Source organism: Phoenix dactylifera, chromosome 2 (genome assembly GCF_051530095.1).
Source record: "Phoenix dactylifera cultivar Ajwa chromosome 2, Ajwa_hap1_PhDact_Kaust_v1.1, whole genome shotgun sequence".
Classification (NCBI taxonomy): Eukaryota; Viridiplantae; Streptophyta; class Magnoliopsida; order Arecales; family Arecaceae; genus Phoenix; species Phoenix dactylifera.
In genome coordinates this window covers 52805420-52824271 of record NC_143191.1, presented here as the reverse complement: position 1 = coordinate 52824271, position 18852 = coordinate 52805420, and the positions used below count along the sequence as shown (strand labels likewise).

General features: G+C 39.3%; 1 protein-coding gene across 1 annotated transcript; it reads right to left on the bottom strand.

The window, feature by feature from the left end:
- Positions 1-1455: 1455 nt before the first annotated feature.
- On the bottom strand, positions 1456-17863 carry LOC103719709 (U1 small nuclear ribonucleoprotein A). The gene is made up of 5 exons (XM_008809077.5): positions 17624-17863; positions 14921-15093; positions 13936-14029; positions 4835-4908; positions 1456-1973 (listed from the first exon to the last, which is right to left on the bottom strand). Exons 1-5 carry the CDS (start codon positions 17709-17711, stop codon positions 1680-1682), a joined length of 723 nt encoding a protein of 240 aa, XP_008807299.3. The 5' UTR covers positions 17712-17863; the 3' UTR covers positions 1456-1679.
- Positions 17864-18852: the final 989 nt, after the last annotated feature.

Here is an 18852-nt window from a genome sequence, read left to right as displayed (position 1 = left end):
AGATTTCATCATTAGGGACCCAAACTCTAGGATTGTGGCAGCAAGTGACTGTCTGTTATTTGACTGTACGGTTTCCGTGCGGAGCTAAGGGCTGTCTAGGTAGGCCTTCGACATGCTCGGCGTGTGCTACTAGTTAATTTAGTCATCCTGGAAAATGACTCAGCTACAGTCATTAGCTGGATCCAAGGAAGACTGAGGGTCGCTGCCGACGACCATTCATTGCTTCAAGATATCTGGTTAATGATGAGAGATGGAGGGATTGTCCAGGCTAAGCACGTGTTTAGAAAAGCTAATGGAGCTGCAGACTTGATGGTTACCTACGTGGCCAACCATACTGGTAGCACCGTGTGGGCGGAGGATAGGGAGCTGCCTCGGAAGCTCCGTGATATTCTGTTTTCCGACTTTATTAGATGTATCCGTACATATGTTATATGAATTACCCAACTTAGCAGCAACAAAAAAACAAAAAAGCCCAAGCTCATGCAAACATATTTCGCCTATACATTTCCTCACACCTGTAAAGTTTGAATAATTGGAAATATAACGATAGGGAGGAAGTTTCATTCTTTTATCACCAAACTGTGAGAAGAAAAACATACTCCCATCGACTGTGTCGATGCTTTCAGAATGTCAAATGTTAACCTATGGCCATCGATTGGGTCAATGCTTTTAGAATGTCAAATGTTAACCTATGATCTTATCAGCACAGCAAAAATAGAAAGACGAAATAAAGTTGACTAAGAACACTGGTTAAGCAGACAATAGAGATGTCCTTGTTCGGCATTTTTTACAACAGATGCTTTGTTCTCAAAAGAGCTTCCAGTTACAATAATGTATAAGATGCAACACTTTCCAAAAGAGCTGCTCATCCTGAAGATAGATTAACAGTCATGTAAATGTATCGTGACGGACCTACCGGTGCAAGAATTCAATGGCGAGATGATTGATGCCGGCAGTTGCCATCAATGAAGAATATTAGAGCTGAAGGTGGAAATATTATCAGAATTTTTATAATGGCTATGCGGCCTATTAAAAGCTTCAAACAACAAATAGCACCTGGAGCACAACTCCATACTGATCAAATGATCCCAGTGTCAGAAACTGACATGCCTGATGATTTCTTGCCTGGGATAACTAATACTGGATCATATGTATAAAGTGAACCTTCTGTTTCTTCACAGGAGCAAATGCCAGCGATGGTAGCTTTTCTGAAATTTGGAAGAATAAGAGAAAAGAACAGGTGCTATCGGGCCTAGAGAGACTTACACATGCAATTCTTCATTTGCATTTTGAATGTGAGAATACTTCTAAATAAAAAATTGAAGATACAAAGCATCAGGGTTGTTTCTGAGAATGACAATGAACCACAAGTGCATGCTTTATCCCAACCTTTTAGAGGGGCCAACTCATAGTATAAATGGCCAACACCATTCAGAAGAGAAGCCAACACACTAGGCCCTGGAATAAGATCTATGAATGACAAAGCAATGTATGGAGAGAATTCATTAGTGCTGAGAGACGCAAAACTACAGCAAAGTGTAATTCCCCTAGAGATGATACATTAAGAAGTTCGATCAGAATGGAATATCCAAAACTTCCCTGGCTGAAGGGAAGAAGTGCCCATGTTAAAACTGCAGCAATAGAAAGCCCTAAAGAAACATACCAGAAATTCACACAACCTACTTCTTTGCATATGATATAAGCATAGGACTCTGTTGTGTAATCTTGAAACCCTGAAGCCCTTGCATGGCAAGTGTAGCCTGCATCTCGTCTCCATACTCCACAAAAGCAATTCCAGGCTTTGCTTCTACCATTCTAACCTCCTTAAAACCAGGATACTGGCAGAAAAGCATTTGTAGCATCATGGGAGTCGTCTCATGGGGAAGATTCTGAACAAAGAGAATGTTGTTTGGCAGTGCTGGAGCTTCAGGAACCACAGACTTAGCCCCTCCAGGGTAAGGTAATTGAGAAAGCTGCATTTTTTTTTTCATAAGAAACGTATATAAGGAAAATTTTTCTAAAATGAAAAAAGGAACACAAAAAAGATTAGTAAATCAGAGCTCACACCAAGGCAACAATATACGTAAAAGCTAGACCATAACCATCAACACAAGTATGTGTTGATGGTTATGGTCATGAGCCCAAATTATCATAAATGCAACAAAACCTAGATTTTAGACTTTTTGTCTTAAGCACAGTTTTATGGATTGTTCCATTTCCTCGTAACATTCTTTTGATATTATAGATGCTGGTAAAAAGGCTGTTTGGTTGCCTGTAACTGGGCATCCGAATTCAGTTCAACCTACAGGAGCCCACTTCAGGTGTTTGGTTGGCCACAAGTGGAGCTGAAGTGAATTCCCACAATGCCTTACTAGGGATAAATGACCTTACTAGGGATAAATGCCTTACTAGGGATAAATGACCTGATGCGGCTTCAGCCAGGGAGAGCCGATGCCACTCCAAGAAAGTGGGTTTCTTCTCAGTCCACTCACACCAAACCAAATGGGCCCTAAATGCAGCATCGCTAGTCACTTTCAGACAACAATGCAGGGCCCATTCTGCTTTATCAGGCATATTGTACAGTACTAGTAGCGAACTGATACTCGGTATATATCGGTATCACGAACCATCCTGTAGCACTTTACTATTATGGTACCTATGGGCACCAAAACCAGTATTGAGAACCATGGAAGGATTATTATTGATGTTCGACCATAGGTATCAAAAAACAGACCAATCATTCAGGTCTGTTATATTAAATTTCTCAACAAAAGGATCAAATCAGAAAATTGTTGGTATATTATAGGAGCTACAAAGCATGCGAGTTTCCAAATATTAAAGCAAATCTCCTCTCCTCCCAATAGAAATTCTGCCCTTGAAGGTGCCTGTCATCCAGATGCACGGCTCTATATTCCTTAACACAAATTACTTTTGGTGCTCAATTGGTGCTATCATATCATTATTCATGTTGTACTTCCTAACAAGTGTTATATACCACTATCAAGGTAGATAAACAGCACTTTCTTTTGTCCCCTTTGCTAGTAGCATCCAGGTTTGGTAACTGCAACTTGGACATTCTTGCCTACTTAAAAATACAAATATGTGTGTATGGCTCTTGGAATGGTGCTATACAGGCAACTACTTCTAAAACAATGTGCTATCCTTATGATTATAATGCCGATAATATGTGGAATAAAATTTGTCAACAGATCTGTTTTGGCTAATAAATTTGTACATGGGTTGGGCATGCGAGCAGCAAGCCTAGGATCTATCACCATAGAAACAACATATTTTCATATCACATAACATGCTCAAAATTTTGAGATCACCACTTTGCTAAGCTTCTCCACAGAAAGGACCTGAAATAGATAGACATCACATTTACCTTTGAACCAATTCTATCAGCCTTTGGCAAAATCATTTGTGACTCCAACATGACAGGAAAAGGTGATTATATAAGAAGATAGCCATAATCTCTTGTTATTTAATTACTAGCAACAAATGTTACTTTAAACAGTTCAGATATATATGTTTAAGACCTCAATTACACCACGTAATGTAAGTTTCATATACATCAGCACATATTTGAACATGACCACCTTTATGTTCTTTTTTTTTTGCATTTATTTTTTCCTTATTTTTGGGATCAATAGAAAACCTCATCATTCACTCTTTCAGCCTTCTCTTATTATGCATCAGCACATATTTTGAGCATGACCCCCCCCCCCCCCCCCCCCTTCTTCCTCTTCTCTCCCGGGTGCTACCTCCCCTTTTCTATTCAATCCTCTTTTTTGTCACGAACAACAACCATCAAGTCTTGTCCAAACTATTCAGGGTGGAGTTATGAAACCCCTTTCACCTATAATTTCTATTTATGCCTATTCCTCTCTAGGTATTAACGCCTGTTAGATCATTCCCGTAAGAGATTTCTTCTTGCAATAGACTTCTTCAATTATGGCAATCCTTAACCATAACTTTAATCATTCAGCCTTGTCCCAACTATTTAGGTTCAGTTTCATGAATCCTCATTTGCCATGCATTCCTACTTCTATGGCTACCTCTGATGTGATTTCAAACTTAACCAATAACTATAATTATTCAGCCTAACCATAACTATAATCATTCAGCCTTGTCCCAACTATTTAGGTTTAGTTTCATGAATCCTCATTTGCCAAGCATTCCTCCTTCTAGATGGCTACCTCTGATATAATTTCAAACTTTTCCATATTCTAACAATCTCCATCCATGCAACTTTTCAATTCTATCCCTTCTCTTTTACATCCTTCAACACAAAAAATTACCCAGCCCTACTGGAGGTCTCTTCTTTGTGCACATGGAAGCAGAACAAGTCTTAGGGAATGTGTGGCAATCAAATATCAAGTTTTTTTCATTTTAATAATTTGTACGTAAGAAATGGATTTTAGTTTCATGAGCATATGAACACTGCTTTGATTGGGTTTTCCAATCTTATGGCAAATTAGAATTGGATGGGCATGAAGTGTGCTGATACAAGGCATGAGAGGGTAACCAAGACAGTAAACATATTCATGATTATGCAGATTCTTGTTTTTCTCTTTTTCTTCCCCTTCTCTTTGGGGGGTGGGGGGAGTATAACTATAACTTCACACAATAAGCATGCAATCAATTCTATGCCATGTACTATTAGTGTATTATGTAAAGGTTGCTTTCTAACAAATATACACAAGAACAAAAGGCTTTCTAGCAGAGTTCATGAAGAAGCCTGTACAGAAGTTCTCTGAAAAGTAATTACAGTTCTAAATAGGCCATGGTCGGATCCGAAATATGAAAGAAATGAAAATCCCTGAATGCATACCGGTGGTGCAGCTCCATAGGGACCCAATCCAGCTTGATTAGCATCAAGCCGCTGCTCCCGACGCTTTCTTTCAGCTGCATTGTATCAGGACCAGAAAAAGAATAAGAATCTTTTCCTATCAAAATAATGCAAATTAAGAAAAGCAAATATACATAAACACAACAGATTCTTAACAGTTTTGGTAGGTCAAATTATGTCATATAACTTCCCAAGACAGCCAAGCAGGAGTTAAGACATAGCCCCTCATTATATATACATGAAATGATATATGTCGTTAACTTAGTATCTGAAAAGCATTTAAGGAGTTAGTTACTTATCTATTAATACCTCATATTTGTGTCAAAGAAAATTGAGGTGGCCTATTCTAAGTTAAATAATCTGCCAACATTATTTACTGATGCTTTGAAATCCAGTAACAGCATTCTGCCAATAATTGCAACATTTTGTTTATTCATTATTTGCAATTACTTCACAATTAAATGTGCCACACTATGTCACTAACTGAAAAAAAAACCTGAAGATAGCCACATCATTTTTCAGATATAAAATTTTCTAGAGTTCAAATTTCTTTAAAACCATGAATAAAGATCATTTCAATTAAAGAGCAGATGCTACTGCTTTTTGATTTGATGGTCGCAGCTAAATACAGGGAAAAGAATTATTTTAAGTAGTTATGCTAGTATTTATCATAAAATGATTCATGAAGAACAGAAGATGCAAGTGTTGGGAATTGTGTCCTAAATCCAATCAATTGTTGATTGTAAATGTATTTGAATCAATTATAAATAACATGGTATTTATTCATCACCAGAACATCTTCACAAACTCCGATGTGATGAAGTCCTTAGGACTGCTTTGTGTAATGAAATATGATTTTGTCACACAGGTCCTTAAATGTTCATGACCGTATGATATACTATTAATAGGACGATAGTATTATCGGGCGTAGGCCATTGTGTATCATATTTGTTTGTTGTCTTCCAAACCAAACAGTATAGAGATACTAGTATGGTATACAGGTGAATGATAGTGTACGTTCACTGAACGTGACTAATTGACGGACTCTCTCTTGTCAAGAGTTGTTCCGAGTGGATATGGGTATATGTATCCTTTAGACCTGAGATTGCAACCGGTGGCTTGCAAGCAACTCACTGTACTTTGGTGCCGGACTATCTGGATTTCTAATCCAGCGACGGAAGGTTTCTGGGTCCAGTCAAGTACTTGTGGTAGTCAGTTGCAGATCAAGATAGGATTGACCTCTCTTAGAAATAAGGATGAATGCCTTGTGTTTTCAATTAAGTAGTATCCTGGTCAGGAAAAGTCAAATCACTATCACTTGACTTATTGAATTGAAACATATTTCTGGATGGATCGTTTCAGGGTAGACAGACTCTGAACCCACCCTGGGCATTTTCTGGTCAAGAGGATGAATTATGCAGTAACCATAGTCCATAGGTTCTAGAATGTTGCTTTGCATCTATTCGGCCTATCCGATCGTCGGATCCCATTGCTAGATGGTTACTTCGATTAGTGCAGAAAGTGTTCTTGTACTACCGGCTTAGGTTCGAACCTGTGAGATCACACGCTTAGAAGTTTCTGGATTGATCAAATGGCTTATTGACGATTGAGAATCGTCTAGAGGTAAAATAGTCAATGTGATTAACTGATTGCCCTAAGCAATTGTTGCTTGGAGAAGTTAATTGATGATTGGATCACTGATTAGACTCAATTTGATTGAGTAATAGAGATTGAGCTTGACCAAATTCAAATATGATTTGAAATTGGTAAAACCGTAATTGACACCAAAATTGATTTGGTGAAAATGTCTAATTTGCCCCCAACCAAATCAGATTTGGCTTGCGTCAAATTGGATTAAAATCAATTATGATCCTAGTATGACTAAGACTTCCTTCCCTATGTGGGACCCACGTCCTGCCTAGGTGGGATCCACATACTGTATGTGGATCCACGTCCTGCATTTATGGAACCCACATACTGTATGTGGGACCCACATCCCGACCACCTCACCCCTTTACATGCGTGACACGTGGCGGAGCAGGACACCTCTTTTGCTTGCATGTGTGACATGTGGCGGGCGTGGACACCTCACACTCCTCCTGATGTCATCCATGACCTCATTTGCCTCATGAGGTCATCCATGACATCGCCCTCCAGGCCACCTCACCCCTTTGCATGCGTGACACGTGGCGGAGCAGGACACCTCTTTTTCTTGCATGTGCGACATGTGTCCTAGCGGGACACCTCATCGGACACCTCATAGAGACACCTCACCCTCTTATTGGCCTATAAATAGGCCACCCCTCTTCCTTCTTCTTAAGACATCAAGAGCACTAGAGAAAGAGAGTGAGAGGAGAGAGAAGCTCTAAAGGTGAAAGCCCAAGGAGTTCTTGAGCTATGAAGGTCCATCTTCTTCCTTCTCCCTTTCAGCCAACCTTCTGCCTCCTCTCCCCGAAAAGCTGATCATTCCGACGAGTCATCGAGGCCGGACGCTTGTGCGGCTGCGAAGCATCCTTGAAGGAACCTCCTTCTAAAGGTAAGAGATCTGATCTCTTTTATGGTTGAGATATGATCTCAATCTTCAAATCACAAGAAGTTGTGATTTATGCATATTTATTTGAATCACACAATCCTCGGAATCTGAGGGCTTTGTGATATTTGGTGATAAAGCAAAGGATTAGTGGAGACTATTCGATTTTCGGAAACTCTCACGCGTGATCGTGTGACGAAACGTGGCTCTCCACTCAGGGGCTTATGTGATGAGTGCTTTAATAGGCACGCGCAGGTGTCACCCTATGTATTGGGACTAAGCCCGCGCCACATGTGATGTGCAGTGGAAGACTGTCTTCGACTGGTACCAGAGTCAAAATATCTAAAATATCAAGCATGTTTTGGGTTAAAATGTTTAACCCGTTCTTTCCGCATAAAATTTTCTCAAATTCATGCTTAGCCCTCTGCACGCACACCATCAGTGGTATTAGAGCCCATCCAGGTTCTTTGTGATATCAAATATCTATGCAAGATGGGATCTTTTACATATGATGTAAACTGATTATATTATTTCATTATGTTATTCATATGATGAATGAACATATTTGTTTGCATGATTAACTTGAATCTTAAAAGTGTTTTAAGGATTTAAAGTTATTGAGCATGTAAAACAAAGATAAGACATGAATAATGTAATATACTTAATTATGAATTGAGTAATGATATAGATCCTAGACTTTAAATGTGATTTGAATGTCTAAGACATTGCATAATTCATGGGGTAATGGGTTAGCTAAATCAAATCCAATTGATTTGGACTCAATGGTTGAAATCAAACTTGGTAGAGTAGTTGATCTAATCTAATTAGAGTTGTTTCTTAAATTGGGTCAAGATTACTCTTGATCTTTGCAATAGTTGTAGTTGATCAAGTCCATGTCTTTGATTAGACCAAATGGATGTTGATTTAGGCTTCGTAGTTGAGTTTGAGTTATGATATTGATCGAATTGAAATTGATAAACCAGTTGGTGCCAAAGGCAACTGTCATCAGTAGGTTTTTAATTAGGAGCTACTTGCTGGGTTTCGGTCCAGTCAAGTTAATGGCATACCCTTCCGCTGATCTCACTTACCTGGCCATCTTGGTGAATCTCTTTTGATCAGATCTCTGATTGACTCTAATTAACCCATGCCTGTAAGAAAATCAGTTGGACTGATTTAGGTACACTGACTTGAATCTATTTCCTATGATACCCGACTTATGAAGTCAGTGGGAGGATTTGGATTGAGTCAGCTTTTTTATTATAAAATCCTCTAAATTATTAGGTCCATAAAATGATATGGTTAATGGAGATGACCACGTCATAGCCTCCCATTAGTTGTGTGATAATGAGTCCAATGCGTATATATACATTGGAGGCGCGTGCGCGCACTGGTGCGTATGGCCATTGGAATTGTCATACAATAATGATGAGTCAGTTGCAACTATTGGAATGGGTGGTTCGGTTGGATACCGGCCAAAGTCGGGCTTGGCCATCTATTAGATAGTTTGCATTGATTGCTACATGTTAATGGTTGGACCTAACCGGGACTTTCAGTAGTGTCGATATACGCCTGCTGAAGTGATTCCTGGGGCAAAATGATCACTATAAGTTGTTTAGTTGAAACAATTTGTTTTGAACCTACCTTTAGGTGTATTTGGGTTGATACCGACCAAAGCCGGGCCCAGGTGTAGCCTATTGGATATTGCCCACTAAAGAATTAAGAGTAATTCTTCGGATTAGAGGTAGAGGCTCCTGATTCGTATAAAATAGTGGGAGGATCTTTAGACTAAAATCCATGTCTTTAGATTAAGAGATTCATTTACTAATAAGGCCTTGGTTTTGTCCTTTATGCAGAAATGTCCTCTTATAAATTCCCCCTATCACTATTGGATAGTGATGAGCCGACTAGACCTTTGATTAAGAATCAGGCTAACTCAAGTTCTAATGAGAGAAGTCAGCAAAGAGTTGCTGGTCAAGGTGGTTATATGATAACACCTTATAATTTCTCTGTATGTGATATTATGACTTGGATATTGGGTACCGGGAGTTCTTTTAATATCTGTAATACGTTAAAAGGACTGCAAGTCATTAAAAATTTCGGTAACAATGAGAAATTCCTAAATGTTGGAGATGGAAGAACTGTTCCAGTTCTAGCATTAGGTAATATTCAAATTGTTTCAAATTCTCACATAATTGCCCTTGGTGAATGTCGGCTACCCAAAAGAAACCAAAGGGTATTATTTCTATCAGGCTAATGAACAAAGGTTGTTCGTCAGCAATAGAGTTGTCTTCTTGGAGAAAAAATTCCTTGGTAAAGGAACGAACAGCTTTAAGATTGAGCTTGATGAAGTTCAACAGGTAGAGGATCAGACAACTAGAACTGAACCGTTAGAGTCTGATTTGATTGGATCAAACTCAGAACCCATTGAGGTTGCACCCGTTAGGCGATCCGGTAGAGTACCGCATCGACCGGATAGATACTACGGTTTTCTGGTCCGGGACGATGATCCCATTGGTCTCGATCAGAACGATGAGGATCCCGTCACCTATATGGATGCTATGCAAAGGTCTGACTCTGATAAATGGCTTGGAGCCATGGAATCTGAAATAGAGTCCATGAAGGTCAATGATGTATGGACATTGGTTGACCTACCCGAAAGATTTAAACCCATAGGGTGTAAGTAGATTTTCAAATGGAAAAGAGGCGCAGACAGAAAGCTGGAAACCTATAAAGCCCGTCTGGTTGCCCAGGGATTTCGTCAGCGTTATGGTATTGACTATGACGAAACGTTTTCGTCTGTGGCAATGCTGAAATCCATTCAGATCATGCTTGCGATTGCAGCCCATCTGGACTTTGAGATCTGGCAAATGGATGTTAAAACCGCTTTTCTAAATGGAGATTTAGAGGAACAGGTGTATATGATACAGCCCGAAGGTTTTATTTCTGCAGATGAGTCTAAGGTATGTAGGCGGCAAAAGTCCATATATGGACTAAAGCAGGCAGCTCGGAGTTGGAATATTCGTTTTGACAGAGTTATCAAAACTTATGGCTTCGTTAAGAACGAAGAGTAACCTTGCATATACAAATGGGCTAATGGTATGGTAGTTTTATTTCTTGTACTGTATGTAGATGATATTCTCCTAATAGGGAATGACATCGCTGTACTACAGAAAGTAAAAATATGGCTTTCATCACAATTCTCCATGAAGGATTTGGGAGAAGCATCCTACATCCTTGGGATGAAGATCTATAGAGATAGATCTAAGAGATTGCTCGGTCTATCCCAATCCATGTACATTGAAACCGTGCTGAAAAGGTTCAGCATGACGAATTCCAAGAAGGGTTATCTTCCGATAGCTTCTGGAATTTTCCTCTAAAAGAGATTGTCCGACAACTCCGCTAGAGAGAGACCGTATGCATCGGATTCCCTATGCTTCGGCTGTGGGATCCATCATGTACACCATGATATGTACACGACCGGACGTGGCACACTCGCTAGGAGTAGTGAGTAGGTACCAGTCTGACCCAGGAGAGAGCCACTGGACCGTTGTAAAATTTATCCTCAAGTATTTGAGAAATACTAAGGATAAATGGCTGGTCTATGAAAATTCTGACTTGAAACTTGTAGGATATACTGATTCCAGTTTCCAGTCAGATCGTGATGATGGCAAGAGTGTGTCTGGATTTGTTTTTACCCTGTATGGTGGGGCTATCTATTGGAAGAGTTCCAAGCAGACTACTATAGCGGACTCTGTGTGCGAGGCGGAGTACATTGAGGCATCAGATGCGGCAAAAGAAGCTGTGTGGCTGCGAAAGTTCATTGCTGAGCTCGGAGTTGCACCCTCCTTTGATGGACCAGTCCCACTATACTGTGATAGCACTGGGGCCATCGCTCAAGCTAAGGAACCAAAGGCACACCAGCGCACCAGGCACATTCTGCGTCGGTATCACCTTGTTCGTGAGATAGTAGAACGAGGTGACATTGATCTTCAAAAGATTGACGGAAAGGATAACTTAGCCGACCCCTTCACTAAGGCCCTCAGTGTAAAGGAGTTTGACCATCATTACTTGAAGATGGGTATACGATACTGTACTGATTGGCTTTAGGTCAAGTGGAAGTTGTTGGAAATTATGTCCTAAATCCAATCAATTGTTGATTGTAAATGTATTTGAATAAATTATAAATAACATGGTATTTATTCATCACCAGAACATCTTCAAAAACTCCGATGTGATGAAGTTCTTAGGACTGCTTTGTGTGATGAAATATGATTTTGTCACACAGGTCCTTAAATGTTCATGACCGTATGATATACTATTAATAGGACGATAGTATTATCGGGCGTAGGTCATTGTGTATCATATTTATTGGTTGTCTTCCAAACCAAAGAGTATAGAGATACTAGTATGGTATACAGGTGAATGGTAGTGTACGTTCACTAAACATGACTAATTGACGGACTCTCTCTTGTCAAAAGTTGTTCCGAGTGGATATGGGTATATGTATTCTTTAGACCTGAGATTGCAACCGGTAGCTTGCAAGCAATTCACTGTACTTTGGTGCCGAACTACCTGAATTTCTAATCCAGCGACGGAAGGTTTCTGGATCCAGTCAAGTACTTGTGGTAGTCAGTTGCAGATCAAGATAGGATTGACCTCCCTTAGAAATAAGGGTGGATGCTTTGTGTTTTCAATTAAGTAGTACCCTGGCCAGAAAAAGTCAAATCACTATCACTTGACTTATTGAATTGAAACATATTTCCGGATGGATCGTTTTAGGGTAGACAGACTCTGAACCCACCCTGGATATTTTCTGGTCAAGAGGATGAATTATGCGGTAACCATAGTCCATAGGTTCTAGAATGTTGCTTTGCATCTATTCGGCCTATCCGGTCGTCGGGTCCCATTGCTAGATGGTTACTTCGATTAGTGCAGGAAGTGTTCTTGTACTACCGGCTTAGGTTCGAACCTGTGAGGTCACACGCTTAGAAGTTTCTAGATTGATCAAATGGCTGATTGACGATTAAGAATCGTCTAGAGATAAAATAGTCAATGTGATTAACTGATTGCCCTAAGCAATTGTTGCTTTGAGAAGTTAATTGATGATTGGATCACTGATTAGACTCAATTTGATTGAGTAATAGAGATTGAGCTTGACCAAATTCAAATATGATTTGAAATTGGTAAAACCGTAATTGACACCAAAATTGGTTTGGTGAATGTCTAATTTGCCCCCAACCAAATCAGATTTGGCTTGAGTCAAATTGGATTAAAATCAATTATGATCCTAGTATGACTAGGACTTCCTTCCCTATGTAGGACCCACATACTGTATGTGGGACCCACGTCCTGCCTAGGTGGGACCCATATACTGTATGTGGGACCCATATACTGTATGTGGGACCCACGTCCTGCATTTATGGGACCCACATACTGTATGTGGGACCCACATCCCGACCACCTCATCCCTTTGCATGCGTGACACGTGGCGGAGCAGGACACCTCTTTTGCTTGTATGTGTGACATGTGGCGGGCCTGGACACCTCACACTCCTGATGTCATCCATGACCTCATCTGCCTCATGAGGTCATCCATGACATCGCCCCCCAGGCCACCTCACCCCTTTGCATGCATGACACGTGGCGGAGCAGGACACCTCATTTTCTTGCATGTGTGACATGTGTCCTGGCAGGACACCTCATCGAACACCTCATAGGGACACCTCACCCTCTTCTTGGCCTATTAATAGGCCACCCCTCTTCCTTCTTAAGACATCAAGAGCACTAGAGAAAGAGAGTGAGAAGAGAGAGAAGCTTTAAAGATGAAAGCTCAAGGAGTTCTTGAGCTATGAAGGTCCATCTTCTTCCTTCTTCTCCCTTTCAGCCAACCTTCTGGCTCCCTGCGAGCTAGCACTCCCCAGAAAGCTGATCATTCCGACGAGTCATCGAGGCCGGATGCTTGTGCGGCTGCGAAGCATCCTTGAAGGAACCTCCTTCTAAAGGTAAGAGATCTGATCTCTTTTATGGTTGAGATATGATCTCAATCTTCAAATCACAAGAAGTTGTGATTTATGCATATTTATTTGAATCACACAATTCTCGGGATCTGAGGGCTTTGTGATATTTGGTGTCAAAGCAAAGGATTAGTGGAGACTATCCGATTTCCGGAAACTCTCACGCGTGATCGTGTGACGAAGCGTGGCTCTCCACCCGGAGGCTCATGTGATGAGTGCTTTGATAGGCACGCGCAAGTGTCACCCTATGTATTGGGACTGAGCCCGCGCCACATGTGATTTGCAGTTAAAGACTGTCTTCGACTGGTACCAGAGTCAAAATATCTAAAATATCAAGCATGTTTTGGGTTAAAATGTTTAACCCGTTCTTTCCGCATAAAATTTTCTGAAATTCATGTTTAGCCCTCTGCACGCACACCATCAGCAAGAAGCAAGAAATTGGATCACCAGACCACATAAGACAGATATAAGCAGTTTTCTTACATAAAAGAGAACGAACAAATTTTAAGTAACATAAAGAATACCAAAATCCAGTCTTACCTCTGTCCTCAAGCCTCCTCCGTCTTTCTCGAGGGACAAAAGTACCATCAGCTTTTGCTATTATATCTGACTTGGTCTTAGCATACTGGATTCTCTGCATTTTAACAAAATCATCTCTATTATTTATGAAGGGTAGAGAAAGGAGTGGACCCATTATGGGACAAGAATGTAAGAGGGGGAAACAAAGATGTAGAATGTCATATTATATTGGAAGCGCATAATAGATTTTCATAAACACTTTAAAACAGAAATAACTTTGGCTGACACATGCAACTTCTTGCATGCAATAAATATCATTGCTTGCTTTTACATTTGTGTTGATAGTGGAAAAGATGAAAATTGAGAAACTCAACTAGTTCTGAGGTTGTAGGATGCAAGTTGAAAGCAGTTTTTTCGTCATATGATAAGTCGCTTAAAGAACTTCTATTCAAATACCAAATGCCATATCCTCTGAACCCAAATTTTCAAGATTTTTGAAGTGCTGACATATGTAGACAATGGACACCAATGACAAACTACAGCACTCGTTGACAGCCCCAACGATAGAGTCCATATGTCAGCTAGAGGTGTTGATATTTAACATAGTTTCTGGAGTGTCCTACCAAGACATTCTTGTACAAGTTATGACACAAGTTCTTAACCATTTCAACTTAAACAGCATATGCCTAAAAGATCAAAGAATTCTTGATAAGTGCCATACTGCTTTCTGCTCTGTCATGAATGCAGAATGGTGCCTAAATGATCAATCTATTACAGAATACCAGCGTTAGTTTTTACAAGCAAGCATTAGAATTGGTAATGTTAAAAAGATCGCCATGGCTCAAACAAAGCATGGCTAACTCAATATAACTATAAAAGCATGATGTAAGGAATGGTACCGAGCATGTGACGACACTCCAATTTAAAATTTCAAGGGTTACTATGAAAGCTTTAACAAATTCTGTTGTAAATATTATAATTAGGGTTAAAAGGCCTTGCCATTTACCATGGGCTTGTCATAGAATGGAAATCCTTGCATCTGCTTGCGTGCTTCAGTTGCTGATGAAACATCCTCAAAGACAACCCATGCCTGTCCTTTATGTTTCAGCGTCTTAAAAGCAAGCATCTCCAATATCTTTCCGAATTGTGAAAACACCGCATGTAGGGATTTCTTGAGCTCTGTTTAACAAGATATTGATTTTAGCCAAACAAAATTAAGCCAAGAAAACAGAAGGAGAAGCTCAAATGGCATAAGAGGATACAAATCCATAAAGCGACACAAAGAAAGTGACACATCAAACAGCTATCAACAACTCAGAATAGATGATCAATTAGTTTACTTGATTCCAATATTGAATTGCAGATGAGTGCTCCTAAGAGATATTATCATAATTCATCACGCTGGCCCTCAAAGAGCCCACACTGGAAAACAGCTCTGTTTTTTCCGGTCATTTCAATGTTCACTTTCTGTAGAAGACGATCATATCAGATGTCTGATCAGGTAAATAGCTTAACAGAGACAAAGCAAAGAGGAAGCTTTTATGCAGGCTGCTACAGACTTCTCAGGTGATCTAGAAAAATCTGAATAGAGTAAAATCAGAATGGAGAAGCATAGAAGAAGAGAGAATAAAGGACGGAGAAAATCAGGAAGTCAAATATTAATTATTCTCTGAAATTTGTCGAATTTCATACAAAAACACAGATCCCAATGGACAATTGATCCATCTTAGAAAGTCGATGGTTCATACAACTTAGATATGTTTTAGAAACTTGCACTTAAATGATTCATAACTTTGAAAACTATAAATAGAAGAATGCATTGGCATGCTAAATGCCCATTTGTGCAAATATGCACACAGCACATCGTCCACTTTTGAATATCCATTGCAGTAATCTGTGAAAAAAAGATGACCAGAAATATTTGGTTTTTTCCCATGCTTAAACAAGTTTCTCGAGTCAAATGCTGATGCTCCTCATCATTATCAGAACAAACAAAAGCACAAATCTTAAGCTAAGAAACATACGAAGGATGTCTAGGAGATGAGGTGAGAAACAATAGAAAGACTGTTAGGATGGTTATATTTCTGAATAACTGTAGCTTTTTTTTAACTACTACTTAGAAATTAAGGTTATGATTTATCCTAAAACGAATAAAGAGCAAATTATTTACCAGTCATCATCTATAAATAGGAAAAGAGGCCTAAATATCGATTCCACAAAGAATTAAGGATACAAAATCTAAGGCACTGGGATAAATAATATTGATGCATAATACTTCTATCCGCTACTTGTTGTTTCTTGGCCAAATCAAATCCTAACACAATCCTCTTTGTGCTGTTGCGAATTTGTTACTCAACAATGTTATGAAGCTTAGATATGGCCAAACCACATTCTAGCTTGTTGACAACAGGGCAGGCTTCAACTCACTGTATAATTATATTAACCTTTTCATGTAAGAATGCCATACTATATTTGTTGACTGGAACTAAACTTAAGTCTTCTCACCCAAAACGAAGAGAAAGAAAAACAGCTGTTATCATCAATGTTTACCTCATCACTCAGATGTTCTTGACTTCTTTGTATAAATTATTCTTTATTATTACAATCAATACAAGCATTTTCATGTCCATTCCCCTCCTGCTTCTATAAACTAGTTACAGTCAGGACGGTAGCCATGAAAGTTTCCAAACTGCTGGAAACCTTTCAAACTATTGATTATCTTTTTTATTGAAAGTTTACAATTTTAAGGTTTCATTATGTTGTTTGGCAGAACAATGAAATTTTAAATTTTGGCAAAATCAGGAAGATTGTATGAAATATGAGTTTCCAAAATTTCACTATCTGCTTACTCCTTTTTTCATTATTAAAGAGTAATACATTGCATCTGCATAAAGGTCAGAGAAAAGCAAGATATTTTTCTCTGCAGCCAAGCCAGCACATGAAAACAAGGAAGAAACGCTGCACAAGCTTTCAGTCATAGGTTCGGTTTTCTGAGGTAACATACTAGCAGGCAATTCTCCCCGCCCAGAAGAAAAGCAAGTCATATCAGAACAGTCTATTACGCAAGCAGATCTTGAAACCTAAAACCATAAAACTCATTAGGTATCCTAAATAAAAGACGTTATTGAACAAATCCAGTCTAACACACAAACATAGTGTCCAAATCCAACATCATGCTTCCTTTCAATAACAACATCTTATGTTCCTCAGATTCTGTGTCAGTTTTAACACTCCTGCGCAAATCCATGAGGAGTTAGTGATCGCCAAACTAATCGAGAGCACGACTTCATGATTAAATTGGAAAATTATAGACCAGGTAAAGTAATTCATGTATTTATCAGCCCACCATGAAAACTAAGCCCGAGACTCTTAGCTTGGAAAAAAAAAGAGAGCGGAAGCAAGACTTATTTTGAGAAACGTGCATTGTAAGATCTAAAAATTGGACCGAAGAATCAATGACATGCCACTTGGTTAAAGATTCTTACTAGGCTTTGACCAACGAATCAAGACCAGAACGATAGAGCAGTAAAATAAAACAACAACAGCACGTACAGACCCCAGGTTTTCCTCGAGAACTTAAAGTAAAAAAAAAAAAAAAAAGTGAAGACATAAACCCTAATCTCCAGCCTAGGGTTTAGAATTTAAGAAGGGTAACTGATTCTCGCATCGCCTCAAGGAAAGAAAAAGAAAAGGGGGAGATGGGACTTACCATCGAGTTTGATCTTCTCGTTGATGTTGTTGATGTAGATAGTCCTGTTGGGTGGAATCGTCGAAGCCTCATCGCCGACGGCGGTCATCTTTCTCCCCCCCGCAAGTGTGCGAGGAATGGGGGTAGAGAGAGAGGGGGGGAGGAGGGCGGAAGGAGGGGGGAAGCGAGGAGAGAAGGGAGAAGGGAACGGTGTGGGGAGGGAGAGTGAGCTTGGGAAATGGGAAGGAGCCGCCTCGGCTGCGGTCCGATTAGTGGAGTGGCAATAATAGCCGGACCAGGACGGCCGGACGTCGCAGCCCGAACCGGCTGGACCCGAACCGGTTCCCTGTCCACCTCAGACGAGGTCAAAACCAGCCCCCTCAAAATGATCCAAATTCAAGCCAGCTCATGTAATTCGAAGCCGCACTTAGGCCCTATTTGGAGGAGCTGTTGGCAGTAGAGCTATTGACAGTAGAGCTGTTGGAAGTAGAACTTTTATAAAAAGCTGTTTGCTGTTTGGTAACTACATTTGTAAAGTGCTGTAACGCTTTAACATTTGTTTGGTAAACAAACTGAGAAAATACTTTTTGTATGACAAAATGACCATAAAGAACATTACTAGTATCATACAATAGTGCATAATAAAATATAATATATATTAATACATAAATATATGATATAGTATAATATTAATGTAATGTAATATAATATTATTATAATATAGTACTATAACATTGTATACTATAGGATAATAATTTAATATAATATTAAATTATTTAACATAACATAATATTATATTATATTATATTTATAGTATAATACAATAATAAATGTATAAAATATTATAATTATTAGTGTAAATTAATTTTTCACTCTTTTGATGACCATTTATCTCTCTAACAAATTTTCTAGCTAGGTGATAAAATTAGTTAAATAATTACAAATATTTATTTTTATTTATTTATTTATTTATTTCATTGAAATATATTTATTTATTATTATTTTTATTTATTTATTTTCTTTTTCTTTTTTTCTTCTCTTTTTTTCTTTCATTTTCTTCTTTTTCTTTCCTTTTCTTCTTCTTTTTTTCTTTTCTTTTTTCTTCTCTTCTTCTCCTTCCTTGCTCTCTTTCCTTCTTCTCCTTTCTTCTTTTCCCGCGAGGCCAGCGGTGCCGGAAGGGGGCCAGGCCACGGCGGCAGCGGGAGGAGGGCCGGGAAAGTGCTTTTTGGCCCTCCAAAAGCTTCCCCAAA